General features: G+C 34.7%; 1 protein-coding gene across 1 annotated transcript in view; it reads left to right on the top strand.

The window, feature by feature from the left end:
- Nucleotides 1-1,968: 1,968 nt before the first annotated feature.
- LOC107045606 overlaps nt 1,969-14,267 on the top strand; it is a 17,536-nt gene continuing 5,237 nt past the window's right edge. The window contains exons 1-2 of the mRNA XM_015267930.1: nt 1,969-1,998; nt 2,064-2,253. Coding sequence (XP_015123416.1) covers nt 1,969-1,998; nt 2,064-2,253 — 220 coding nt within the window. The remainder of the gene's footprint in view (nt 1,999-2,063; nt 2,254-14,267) is intronic.

The raw sequence follows: 14,267 nt of genomic DNA, 5'->3' as shown, positions 1-14,267 counted from the left end.
AGAACTTGAATTTAATGGATCCTGAGGATATTGCATATCTGCCCCATTCATTCGTGAGTTTCACCACCGCATCCAGTATTGATCAGGCTTGGGACAAGTTGACTGATGCTATGAGAGCTGACTGGGAGATTGCAAAATGCAGACGTTGTTGGAAACATTACCCAAGTAACAATGATGATGCTTTTGATGGACCACCTCCGATGATGAGCGATTGTGGGGATTGTAATAATTCTTCAAATATTTGAAAAAAAAACACAATTTTCAATTAAAAATCAGATTTATTCATTTTTTTAACCAGTACATTGTAATATTTTTCAGTAAAAATTTTTTATTAATAAAAAAATAAAATGAAAATATTGTGTATTTATTTTATCCATCCTCAAGTAAGTTAAGCTTCCTCATCTGCAGCTGCTGGTTTTAAGAACTGACCAAGAATAAAGTCATTATATTGTCTACCCAGGAATTTCAGCTCCATTTTACCCTCTGAAACGAGTGCCTGGAAATTTTCCCATTCGTCCGGTTCAGTATTGAAATAATTGGCTGCTCTTTTCGTCGCGAAGACTGCATGCTCCCCATCCAAATAGAAAATTATACTTTCCCCGAATTTAGTTTTTGCCTTCTGAACGGCGGTGATGACGTAGACTTTTTCTGGCTCTAATTCTGCCATTTTCCTCAGAGGAAGATTCTCCCTCTTTGAGACGCTGTTGAATTTCTCAAAGTTCATGCTGTTGATTTTGCGATTTTGGTCTTCTGGAAATCTGAGCACAACACTTCAATGTCACTTTTCAACTGAATGAACCTTTTCAATTGATCGATATCCTTCAGCAGACGCTCAAGTCTATGTTTCAACTCACGCTGTTGAGGTATATTCAAAGCCTGTTGTCGTCGGATGGAGTACTTCTTCTTCATGAGGAGCGGAAAAATACAAACTGATGCTATACCCCTGAACTTGGAGTGTTATATAACCCCCCCCCCTTTCCCCCACTCCTTCACAGTTTTTTCCCATAGAATAAGGGTGAGGGGGATCCTTTAAAAAAGTGAAAGTTTCCCTCAACCCTGCATAAAATGTTTTCTCAACATTTCCTGGAATTGCTCTTAATCCCTGCTGTGACGACGCATTCTTCTTATCTGAGGAATGTCACACTTTCTCCTTTCCAGGAATTGTACAAAAAATGATGTATGACCTTTTGCACTTAACCCTTGCTGTGATGACTCATTCTCCTTATCTCAGGAATGTGACACTTTCTCTTTTCCATGAATTGTACAAAAAAATGATTTATGACTTTTTGCACTTAACCCTTCTTATCTCTGATACAATCTCAAGAATGTTAAAAGCCATGACCCCCCCCCCACGCGAATTAAAACCGTGAATTAAAACGCGAATAAAAACCGTGAATTAAAACGCGAATCAAAACCGTGAATTAAAACGCGAATTAATTAATCCCACCCTCGCAGGGTACTCTTCCCACAGCGTTGCACTAAAAAATCCGCGAACTAAAATCGCGAATTAAAACCCCGAATTAAATTGAAACCGCGAATTGAAACCTCCAATTAATCGGCCACCTACCACCCACTCGCGGGACACCCTCAGGCAGACCCTTCTGACCCTTCCCAAAACGGTTGAGCCAGACCCGGCCTCATACATCTACTATTGAAGCATGAATCGTGGCTTGCAACTGCGAATTTCGCGGAAAAAATGAATGTGATCTTCGATTGCCTCACGGTCCCACAAAGGATCTAACCCTTTCTCCCGCGGATTATCAGTGGACGATTCCCGTGTAGAGGAAATTTTAAATGAAGCTCTACTTTGGCTACCTGAGTTGCAAATCAGAGGCGACGGTACCAAACCTCCTACCTTTAACAATTTTCCATTGACGATCAGAAGCATTCTAGCTTTATGGAAAGATCTCCGCGAGGAAGGTGTACAATTTCTTCTGACTGGAAATCTAAATCAAGATACAGTAGAGAATGAATTTGGAGATTGGCGTAGTCAATTCGGTAATAATACTAATCCATCCGCAAGACAAATCAGATTTTGTGTGCAACGATCCATATTCCTAAAGGGCCCTATTTCACCCCCTCAGGGTGCGAATTGCGAAGCAGATGAGACACCTTGTTTATTGGGTGAGGAGGCAGCCAATCCATTACTCAATAGCAATGAGGTGAATGACACATCGCGGCTTGTAGATGATACCGAGGGAAATTTTGCGTTTGAGCCCATTGAGCTGACTATGGCTGAGGTTCAAAGTTCGGGTGAAAAAGCATCACTTCGAGTCTTCCATACGTTATGTGTCAGGATCCATCGCCAAGAGTTGTTTCAAGAAATACGCATGTGAAGATTGCCGATCGTTCATGACGAAATCGAGTCAAAACCTGGAGTTGCCCAACGAAACTCTTATTTTCTGTAGAGCCTATGCCAGTCGCGAAGGGGGAGATTTTGGGAAAATAATTGCACCGACAACCGATTTCAATCATGTTATTTCCGCGGGTTTCAAAATTTTTGAAGATTATATTAAATCAGTTATCCACAAAAAAAAGCTTCAAGTCCGTTTCCGTACCATCTTCGAGCAATGGCTTCATTCTAATTATTGTGAATAGTTTTCGGTTTCCAAACGTTGTGGGTTGCATCGCGAATATTGCATCAAATTATTGAGTACAACAGTAGTTTTCTATAATCTCGGTTGGATGTCCAAAGACATTCGCAATGCCCCCAAGGCAAAGGGAAAGAAAAAGTTGGACGATGGCGCAAAGCAAAATCCTAAGCTGAAGCTATTTCGTCACCAATGACAAAGCGGAAAGCTTGCATTTCGCTCGTCATATGGATCGTTATACACAAGCTGAAGTTGCACGCATAAATATACAGTGTATTTCCTAAATTTTTCTATCCTAATGAGTGGTTGCCGAAAAAAATTAGGGCAAACTTATTTTATAAATTAATTTTTCAACAGATTACCCCCAAAAAGAGTCGTCCTGAACCCAGCTTCACTCGGACGGATGCAAACCGGCATATCGGTCTGATTCAAGTCAATTTTTCGACTCGATTTCGGTCGACTTCGGCTTAACTCGAGTAGTTTTTTCGGCTTCATTCAGGTGGATTTTTCGGCTTCATTCAAATGTCAAATGTCAAATGTTGGCTTGACTCGTTGCTTCTTGAAATACGCCACTTTTCGACTCATAACGAACCATGCACCAGTTTCATATTTTCGTGAAATCCTTATAATGAATCTGTACTGGAATTTTCCACTAATAACTCTTGACGTACGGATTTGAAATTGAAGTAGAATTTTTTAAACTTGCGTGTATAGAAAATTTTGTTTTGAATGATTTTACTTATCTTTACTGAGAAAAAAAATCCTTTGGCCAAGGACATTTATNAGAATTTTTTAAACTTGCGTGTATAGAAAATTTTGTTTTGAATGATTTTGCTTATCTTTACTGAGAAAAAAAAATCCTTTAGCCAAGGACATTTACTCACTGCAAAAAAATTCGCACATGTCTTATGTAGATATTTATATACATTCATTTGTGGCAAGTAAATAAACTTGGCCAAAGCAATTTTTTTCTCAATGTTGAGTGTAAAATATCTATATTACCTAGTACAATGCCCGATGAGCTTCGAAATGAAAGAATTTTTATGTGAATATTCTTCTGGAGAGAACTTTGAGATAGATTTTCAATTCGTTTCCAAGCTCAAATGGTATTTACAGCACATTTTTCGAACCTGGGTTTCGGCCAGTTACAGCACAGCACTCGAACTCTCGTCAAAAATAGACACATTTTTTTTACTATTCTGTACATTAATTTTTCAATATCACATATTAGTATCTTGATTTTTGTTCATCAATGTATAATTTTGGAACCCAACCCTTGGTGAACTATCATATCAACAATTATATCAATTGCTTCTCCCGTTGCTTTTGGCCATAACACACGCCCGAAAAATACTGCCACAAAATGTTCCTCTTAAATTTGAATTAATTGGATATATATGAAAAATTATAAATGAATATCCAATTTATTCAATTCGGAGTAACGAAACTTTGTAGCAAATAATTTTCAGACAAGTTCCTTTGTGTGCAATTAGTTTTAAGACAAATATTCAACATATTTGGAAGTTGGTATTTGGGTATTAATATTCGGTAAATTATAGATTCAGATCAACAGAATTGCACCACGAGACCATATTGAAAGTCGATAAGCGGATTGTTTGAATTTGATTCATAAGAAATTATTATCACTTGCCTACCGTTAGTGGTTGTATCACGTGAGGTCGAATGGTGAAATTCACTGGCTGACATTTCGATGAAGACATCGTACATTGTCATCAGGCGATAACAGCATTACCTGAAGGATGTGACTATATAATACTTTTATCGCCGTATGACATACAATATTGTAGGTCATTGGGCCCGAAAACCGTGACCTTAACGAGCGAAGCGACAACTGCGGTTTATCGCATCTAATGACCTAAAATATCTATTCACATTGTTGTCGATGAGAATGTCCCATAAGATGTTACATGACCAACTGTCTTATTTTCCCACCTTGTTCAAGCAATTTGGATGCTTCAATGTTATTTTCGTTGTAAATTTCACTTTTTATAGTAATGCTCAACAACTTCCTGGTTCTAAGAATCCCAGCGAAGACTAATCTATTTATTTCGGTGTCAGTTGTATCACGTTACATCAAATGATACAATTCTCGTGTCGAAAACAGCGATGAAAAAATAAAATTGTAAAGAAGCCCCCGCCTCCACTTACAACCCCCCCCTTTCCCCTTCCTCCATCCTCCCTTCCCCGGTGGAAAATTCCTCACCACCTTCTCGTGGTTTCCACTGAATAATGATATGAAATGTCACATAAAAGGGAATCTCTTCAATTAGATTGAGGAATGTAATTAATTCAATAGAAGCAGATCCACGCCAAGTCAGCAGGCCGAAAAAGTCGATGGTGGGGATTTCATCTCATTTTATTTTTGAAAATATCGCAATTGGACAAAAATTTTGCAAAATATTGATAATTGGCGGAGTAATGATTGTTTTTGAAGATTCAGAGTTTTTTTCGAAAATTTTCATTTGTTCCAAATAGGCTCCAATATTTCAGCGCTGTTTTAAGCTGTTAAATCGCCCTTTGGGATGCTCAAAGCACCTGAAAAACCGTTATACATTGAATTATCGTCAGTCTGACGGAGTCTATCCGAGAATTATTATTTTTTTCTATCGTTAACTACTCAAAAACTTCATTTTCTTAGAATCGGAAATTTTTAACAAAAATTGTCGATAAAAAGAGAGGAACTTTGGCACCAATTAGAGTTTCTCTTTCGCCATGGGTCGACGGTTATTAATTTTTTCAATGACACAAGTATTGACAATGATCAAAAATAGCTGTTATTTATCCAATTATCCCGCAAATGACTGCATATTCCATTGACCTCTCGATTACCAACAAATGAAAGCTATATGACAAATGTATTTCCATTGTAAAATAAGAGAAATAATGTTTTTTTACTCAAATAATGATACTGAAAATGAGTAACAGAAGTTATTATGAGTCCAACTTCCACCATTTGTCAATATTTAATTGAATATTCACTTATTTGGGGGATGATTGTACGACCAATAGCAATTTTCAGTCATTTTCAAGAGTTGTCTCACTGAAAAAATTAATGATCACCGAACTAATACGACGACAAACAATAATTTCAGATTTTCTAAAAATCCGAGTTTTGACTAATTAGCAATTGAAAACAAGCAGGGGTTCGCGCCTTTTTGATAGAGCCCGTCTGACGGTTTTTTTATGTGTTACAACTCTTTTTCTTCTTTTCATTTCTACCAATTCCATTGGTAGTATGCTCCCGAATGTATGTGTGCAAATTCTTTTTTAAAAAATGTCACCGAAAAACAATGTCATAAAAAAAGCCTGCTGATTCGAAAACAATTTCTTTTTCATCACGCGGGGCGCAAACTGCACATTTCCCACACACAGATAAATTCCGCATTTATGGAATCGTCAATTTTATAAATCCGGAGATTGTCAGCCCTCACGCGATAGGCCATTACAATGCATGTGTTCTTAAAGATGATAAATGGACTAAAATAGACGATTTAAAACCTCAAAAAATTATGCCAATCAATTCTACAAAAAGTAAATGTCCCCGTCGGTAAATTTATATAAAATTCATCAACTTGTAAATCGATGAAAAAAATCATACAAAATCAGTTTTAGTTAAAAAGCAGGCTATCTGTGACGACTAAGGTGATTAAATTTCCATGCCTCGAGGTAGGTATCATCGAAACGAATCCCCTTTAGAATAATCCGTGTCCGTAACCCTGGTTTTTGTTTGATTTTTACGTTATTTCTTACCTCCACTCCCAATGAATTATACATAGGGTATACTCATTTGAAAGCTTATTAAATAAGCTTCAATTTGACACCTGGTTCATCCAATTCTATCGATTCCCCATTGACTTATGCGAATTTTAGGCGGAAATTGAGTTTTCACCTTTCATGTGAGAAATTAGCTATGGCAGTATTTTTTCGTACTTCTAGGTGGACTAGGTTGAAATATTTGTCAATCGTTTGCAAGAGTATTCTATAATATTCAAAATAGTCTCTCATAATTGCGATTCTATAGGAACTTTGCGGAGTTATCGTGGATTATTACCGTTTCTTTAATTATGTCACACCGGAAAAACGACATATTTAATCAATTGTCATGGTTTTAATCTCTATAAACGGGGATGAATCATAAGTAATATTAAAGGTCTCTTCGAGATCTTCAATTTGATCCGTCATATTAGTTATTTTATCCAGTAGGTAATTTGTTATGAACAATCATATAGTGATTTTAGCATGTCACGTTTTGGAATTTTCAATTCTTTTCATCTTCATGATGAAAAATTTTTCGTTCCTGCTTCAATGCCTCAGAATATTTTGTGTTACAAAGTGAGTATACAAAATTACCTTTGATTTGAAACCTGACCTGTCCAAATTGATCGATTTGTCTCCGAGTTATAAGAGCTTTGAGCAAGAAATCACAGTTTCACGTTTTTTCTCTTAAAAGTGATTTTGACTACATTTTTGGGTATTTAACGTGGACCAAGTTGAACAATTTATGTATCATTTTGAAGAGTACTTTATTATCTTCAAAATGGTGTATGATAAAGCTGATTCTATGGCATTTTAGAGGAGTTATTGTAGCTTATTCCTGTTTCTTCCGTTATGTCACACCATAAAAATGTCATTTTTCATCAATTACTGTGGGTTTAATCTTCATGAGCGGAGATAGATTGTACGTTATTTTGAAGGTCTCGTTCAGATCTTCAATTTGATATCTGATATTAGTTATTTCATCCAGTAGGTAACTTGTTATTAACAATAATATAGAGATTTTAGCATGTCACGTTTTAAAAAATTCAATTTTTTTCATCTTAATGATGAAAATTTTTCCATTCCTGTTTCAATGCCTTGGAATATTTTGTATCGCAGAGTGAGTACATAAAATTACCTTTGATTTGAAACCTGACTTGTCCAAATTGATCGATTTGTCTCCGAATTATAAGAGCTTTGAGAAAGAAATCACAATTTCACGTTTTTTCTCTTAAAAGTGATATTGACTACATTTTTAGGTATTTAACGTTGACCAAGTTGAACAATTCATGTATGATTTTGAAGAGTACTTTATTATCTTCAAAATGGTGTATGATAAAGCTAATTCTATGGCATTTTCGAGCGGTTATTGTAGCATATTCCCGTTTCTTCCGTTATGTCACACCGTAAAAATGTAATTTTTCATCAATTACTGTGGGTTTAATCTTCATGAACGGAGATAGATTGTACGTCATTTTCAAGGTCTCGTTCAGATCTTCACTTTCATACCTGATATTAGTTATTTTATCCAGTAGGTAATTTGTTATTGACAATAATTTAGAGATTTTAGCATGTCACGTTTTGAAAATTTCAATTTTTTTCATCTTAATGATGAAAATTTGTCCATTCCAGTTTCAATGCCTCGGAATATTTTGTGCTACAGAGTGAGTACATAAAATTACCTTTGATTTGAAACCTGACTTGTCGAAATTGATCGATTTGTCTCCGAGTTATAAGAGCTTTGAGCAAGAAATCACATGTTCATGGTTTTTATCTTTTAATTGATTTAATTGATTTTGACTACATTTTTAGGTAATTTAACATGGACCAAGTTAAACAATTCATATATCATTTTGAACAGTACTTTATTCTCTTCAAAATGGTGTATGATAAATCTGATTCTATGGTATTTTTGAGTAGTTATTATAACTTACTCCTGTTTCTTCCGTTATGACACATCTTAAAAATGACATTTTTCATTAATTATTGTAGGTTTAATCTTCCCGAACGGAGATATATTGTACGCAATTTTGAAGGTCTCGTCCGGATCTTCAATTTGATACCTCATATTAGTTATTTAATACAGTAGGTAATTTGTTATGGGCGATAATAAAGTGATTTTAGCAAGTCTCGTTTTGAAAATTTATTAAATTTTATATTCATTTTAATCTTGAGAATTTCTCGATTCCCGGTTGAATCTCTTAGAATATTTTGTATTTGAGAGTGAGTATATAAAATGTCTTTTAATTTGTCACCTGACTTATCCAATTTGGTCGATTTGTCTTTGAGTTAACAGAGCTTCGAGAAAAAAATTACATTTCCAGGTTTTTCTCTCAAAATCAGTTTTGAATAATTTTGAATCAGTTTGAATTTCATTTTTAGGCATTTAACGTGGATCAAGTCAAACAATTCATGTATAATTTTGAAGAGTATACTTCATTATTGTCAAAAAGGTGTATGACTAATCTGATTCTATAGCATTTTCACGGAGTTATTGTGAATTATTTCTGTTATTTCCGTTATGTCACACCTCAAAAATGCCATTTTTCATATGTTAAATAGACATATATTGTACGTAATTTTCATTGAGACCTTCAATTTGATATCTCATAGTAGCTATTCCGTCTAATAGGTAACTTGTTATGTTCCCCTATTCCCCTATAGAAAAATCCGTGTCCGTAACCGAGGGTTACTCATTGGTTTTTGCGTCAATTCTCGGCTTCCTCTTCGACGTAGCATACACATGATATACTCATTCGAAAGTTTATTAAATAAGCTTCAAATTGATGTCTGATTCATCCAAATTCGACAATTTTTCAGTGACTTACAAGAGTGTTAGGCAAAAAATGAATTTTTATGGTTTACTTGAAAAATTAATTTTGGATGGATTTTTTGGTACTTCTAAGTAGACTAGACGGGAATATTCATACATGATTTTAAAGGTAATTTTATGCCCTTCAAAACGATGTGTGATAAATGTAATTTGCTCTAATTTTCACCGAGTTATTGTAGATTGTTTCCATTTTTTCCGTTATGTCACATCTCAAAAATGATAGTTTTTACTATTTATCCAGGCCTTAGACTTGGCCAACGGGGATTTATCATATGTCACTTTGAAGGTCTCATCGAGATCTTCAAATTCATATACTATGTTATCTACCCCATCACCTAGGTTAATTACTGTAAGCGATAATGTAGCGATTTTAGCATGTCACGTTTTAAAAATCTCCATGTTTTTCCTTTGAATGGCCAAATTCACTCGGTTTGAGTTGGAATTTGTGAAGATATTTCATACTTATGTGAAAATAGATTGAATTACCCAGGAATTGACTTCTGATTTACTCAATTATCTTCATTTTTCATTCACTTATGAGGGTTTTTAGGTAAAAAATTGAATTGTTATGGTTGACCCTAAACATTGAGTTTGGTTGGGGTTTTCGGTACTTCCAAATATTCATCCACTATTTTGAAGCGCATTTTATGTTCTTCAAAATGATGTGTGATAAATATAATTTAATCCAATTTTTATTGCGTTATTGCAGATTATTTCCATTTTTTCCGTTATGTCACACCTCAAAAATGACAGTTTTTACTATTTATCGAAGCCTTAGACTTGACCAACGGGGATTTATCATATGTCAATTTGAAGGTCTCATCGAGATCTTCAAATTGATATCGTATATTATCTGCCCCATCACCTAAATCAATTGTTATAAGCGATAATGTACCGATTTTAGCATGTCACACTCTGAAAATTCAGTGTTTTTCCTCTTAAATAGCAAGATTTGCTTGGTTTGTGTTGGAATCTGTGAAGATATCTCATTCTTAGCTAAAAATATATCAAATTATCTTGGAATTGATCCTTGATTTATCCAATTATCTCCATTTGTCATCGACTTTTGAGAGTTTTTATACGACAATCAAATTTTTATGGTTTACTCTAAGAATTCACTTCCGTTGGGGATTTTGGGACTTCTGTGTGGACTGGATGGGAATCTCCATATATAATTTTGAAGGGCATTTTATATTCTTTAAAATGGTGTATGATAAATGTCATTTACTCCAATTTTCATTGAGTTATTGCAGATTATTTCCATTTTTTACGTTATGTCACACCTTAAAAATGACAGTTTTTACCATTTATCGAGGCCTTAGATTTGACCAATTTGAAGGTCTCATCGAGATCTTCAAATTGATACTCTACATTATCTGCTCCATCACTTAAATCAATTGTTATAAGCGATAATGTAGCGATTTTAGCATGTCACATTTTGAAAATTCTGTGTTTTTCCTCCTAAATAGCAAGATTTGCTTGGTTTCTATTAGAATATATGGAGATATCCCATACCTAGGTGAAAATATATGAAATCACCTACGAATTGACCCCTGATTTATTCAATTATCTTTAATTTTCATTAACTTATGAAAAGTTCTATCCAAAAAATGAAATTTTACGATTTTACTGTAAATTCAGCCTGGATCGGTTTTTTCTGCAACTATCGGTCGAGCCAGTTAAACAATTCATATACCATCCCAAAGAATATTTATCGTTCTTTGAAATGATGCATAACAATTCTGATCCAATGGAATTCATATCCATTATTGCAGATTGTTTCTATTCTTTATGTTATATCACACGTAAAAATTGCAGTTTTTACCGTTTATATAGGGTTCAGATTTGACTAGAGAGGATATGTCACATGTCCACTCGAAGGTCTCATTGAGATCTTCATATTGATACTTTATATTATCAATTCGATTCACTACATGAATTGTTATAAACGATGATGTAACGATTTTAGTATATCACGTGTTGAAAAGTACCAATTTCTTCCTCTCAATGACGAGACTTTCTCGGTTTCTGTCCGAATCTATAGAGAAATTTCATACTAAGCTGCAAATACATTGAATTACTTCAGCCTGATTCATTCATTTATTTGCAATTTCCATTCATTTATAAAAGATCCTATTCAGAACATAAATTTCCATAATTTTATCGTAAAGTCAGTTTGGATTGGATTTTCTGAAGCGAATGAAACTCATCATATACCATTCTGAAGGGTATTTATTTTTCTTCAAAATGATGCATAATATTTCTGATCCCCAATAGGGCAATTCGTAATCGTGACGCTGGTCCTTTTTCGGGTTTGCATGCTAATGCCGTTCTCCCTTTTTGATAAACCAGATATATTTTATACTCAAATTGATAAGGGAATTATTGGATTCTGGTCATTTCTCATTCTCACTATGGAACTTACAGGCAAAGAATTGTTATTTTTCTTCATTTTTTTCTTTTATTGCAAGAAAATTGTTTTTTCGCGTCTAACTTGAAAATTTAACTTTGGCTGGATTTTTCTATTTCTTTGAGTTGAATCAGCGGGGAAGTTAGCATATCATCTTGAAGGGTGTAATTGGTTCTTCAAATTGTGATGTATAGAATACGATTTGATTGAATTTTCAGGAATTCATTGGAGATTGTTGCTGTTTCGAAGCTCATGTCACACCCCAAAATTCGGCCTTTTCATTCATTTTTGGACCTTTGTACTTGGCCAATGTAGATTTATTTCACACCAATTTGAAGATCTCAATGACATCTTCAAAATTACGTACGATTTTTCTTCATTCCGTCCACTTGATCCATTGTTGTAGGTAATTATGTTTCGAATTTGGCATGTCACAAATTGAAAATTTCACATTTTCTCATCGTTTTGTCCTGAATTATTATTTTCTGACTTGATTATCAGTAGAAATCGCATATCAGTTGTGAAGCTCATTTTTCGCAGACTCATGAGATTTTTTGGCAAACATTTATTCCTCCATGGGTTATTCGAAAATTCAAATTGCGATGGATTTTTGTAGCGCTTTGAGTCGAATCAGCGAAGAAATCAATAGGTCATCCTTAGAGGGCATTTTTCGTCCTTCCAATTGTGACGATGCGGGTTGTATGCTATGTGGTTTATGTGTCAGATTTTGTAAGTCACAAATTGGAAAGTTATTATTTCAGTGTTTTGTCCCGAGCTGCTGTCTTTCTCGTAGAAAAACTCGTAGAAATTCTATGTCCGACATGAAGCTCATTGAAGAAACTCCAAATTGAGAGATTAACCACTTTATTTCAGCCATTTTTCGCAGACTTATAAAAGTTTTAGGCGAAAATTGCTACTTCTATTTAAAAAAAAATCACTATGACTTATTTGGATATACTCAATCCAAATTAATGAAATCTGCTTGGTATGATGCTTGATTTAATTAAATCTTAATCGGTTCGATTAAGGGCTTAATATTCGATTTGAATCAAGAATGTTTTTCTGTGTATAGACATTACGTTGGTTCTATTCGCTGGGAACATTGAAATTTTGATGTAGTTTCTTATTGGTGCAGTTGTCAAGTGACTTCGATCAGTCGATGCAATCAAGAATTTGACTCAAGAATTCGAGATTGAAGAACAGATACAAATATTTGCATCAGTTCTTTAGTGTCGAATTCAGTATCAGAACCATGCAGCCTAACTAGCGCGCGCGAAGCGCGCATCTTCCCTAGTATTAAAAAAAAAAAATGAGCTTGGTCCTGTCATTCCGGAGTATTTACAAAAAAAAAACAATTTTTAGGAACACGCTGTATGTTAGAAAATACTCAACCGATCGGGCTGAAATTTCGCGCAGATCTGTGTCTCATTGGTACCAACTATGAACTGGAAAAATTTCAATTTATTTATAACCACTTTTTTGAATTTATTGACACACTTATGGACAAACACACATATACACACTTACACATGCATACAGACAGCGCTTAAAAAATATATCACGATGTTTCATACCACCCTGAATCATGTGCAAGAAAAATTAGAGAATTGAAAAAAATGCATTTTCATAGCTTCCATTCGCAAGCCAAAAAACGTTTTCTCGTATAAACCTCGTCAAACTGAAGGTGATGCAATGTATAAGGAATTTTCATGTTCTTTGAGGGTGCCAAAGGGTGATTTGATAGCTTGAAACAGCACTGAGATATTCGGGCCAATTTGCAACAAACCAAAATTATTGAAAAAATCTCAAGATTTTCAAAAAATCATAACTCCCTCAATCATCAATTTTTCAAATATATTTTTTTGTCTACATTTTTTCAAAAAGCCATCTTCTCAGAAAAAAATTGAGTTCCAAATCCCCAGCATCAACTTCTTTGACCTGCTGATTTCGCGTGCATGTGCTCATAGATTTCATCAGAAATTTCATGTCATTGACCGAGAGTGAGGATGATAGGAATATTAAATACTATTTTATAGTTTATCTATTCCTATATGCTACGACATTTCAATTTTATATATTGTAGATTTCCATCATGAAGAACATAATTCGTTGGAAATTCACTTAGATAATCTTTTTTTTTTCCTGAAAAAACTGAAAAACAAGAAGACATTAAGCGCATCGGAGCGCTATACAGGGGTGCTTCCGACCGGTCCATTCCTTCATTTTTTAAATGTTAATCAGAAGGGGGGGGACGATTTTTTAATTAGCGGGCGAATTATTGGGGAGTCAGTCTTCGCCAAGAAAACAGTGGGTTTCTTATAGCGCCGTGTCTTTCGTCGCAATATTAATTTTTTTATTGCAGAGATTAAGGGATGAAACGGGGGTTGATAGATGAGGAATTTAATTGTCCATCGAAAAGTGATGGTTTCATCCCTTAATATTAATTAGGAGAAAAGACGATATTTTAATTAGCGGGCGAATTAATGGGGAAGAACTCTGCGCCGAGAAACCAGTGAGTTTTTCATAGCGCCGCGACATTCGTCGCAGTTATAATTTTTTCATTAGAGAGATTAAGGGATTAAACGGGGTTGTTGAATGAAGAATTTAATTCTCCATCGAACAGCATTGGTTTCATTCCTTAATGTTAATTAGGAGC

This window comes from Diachasma alloeum, unplaced genomic scaffold (assembly GCF_001412515.2).
Source record: "Diachasma alloeum isolate Michigan unplaced genomic scaffold, Dall2.0 Dall_scaffold_01017, whole genome shotgun sequence".
NCBI lineage: Eukaryota > Metazoa > Arthropoda > Insecta > Hymenoptera > Braconidae > Diachasma > Diachasma alloeum.
Note: the sequence above shows the minus strand (reverse complement) of the source record. Positions and strands in the feature narration are given on the sequence as shown.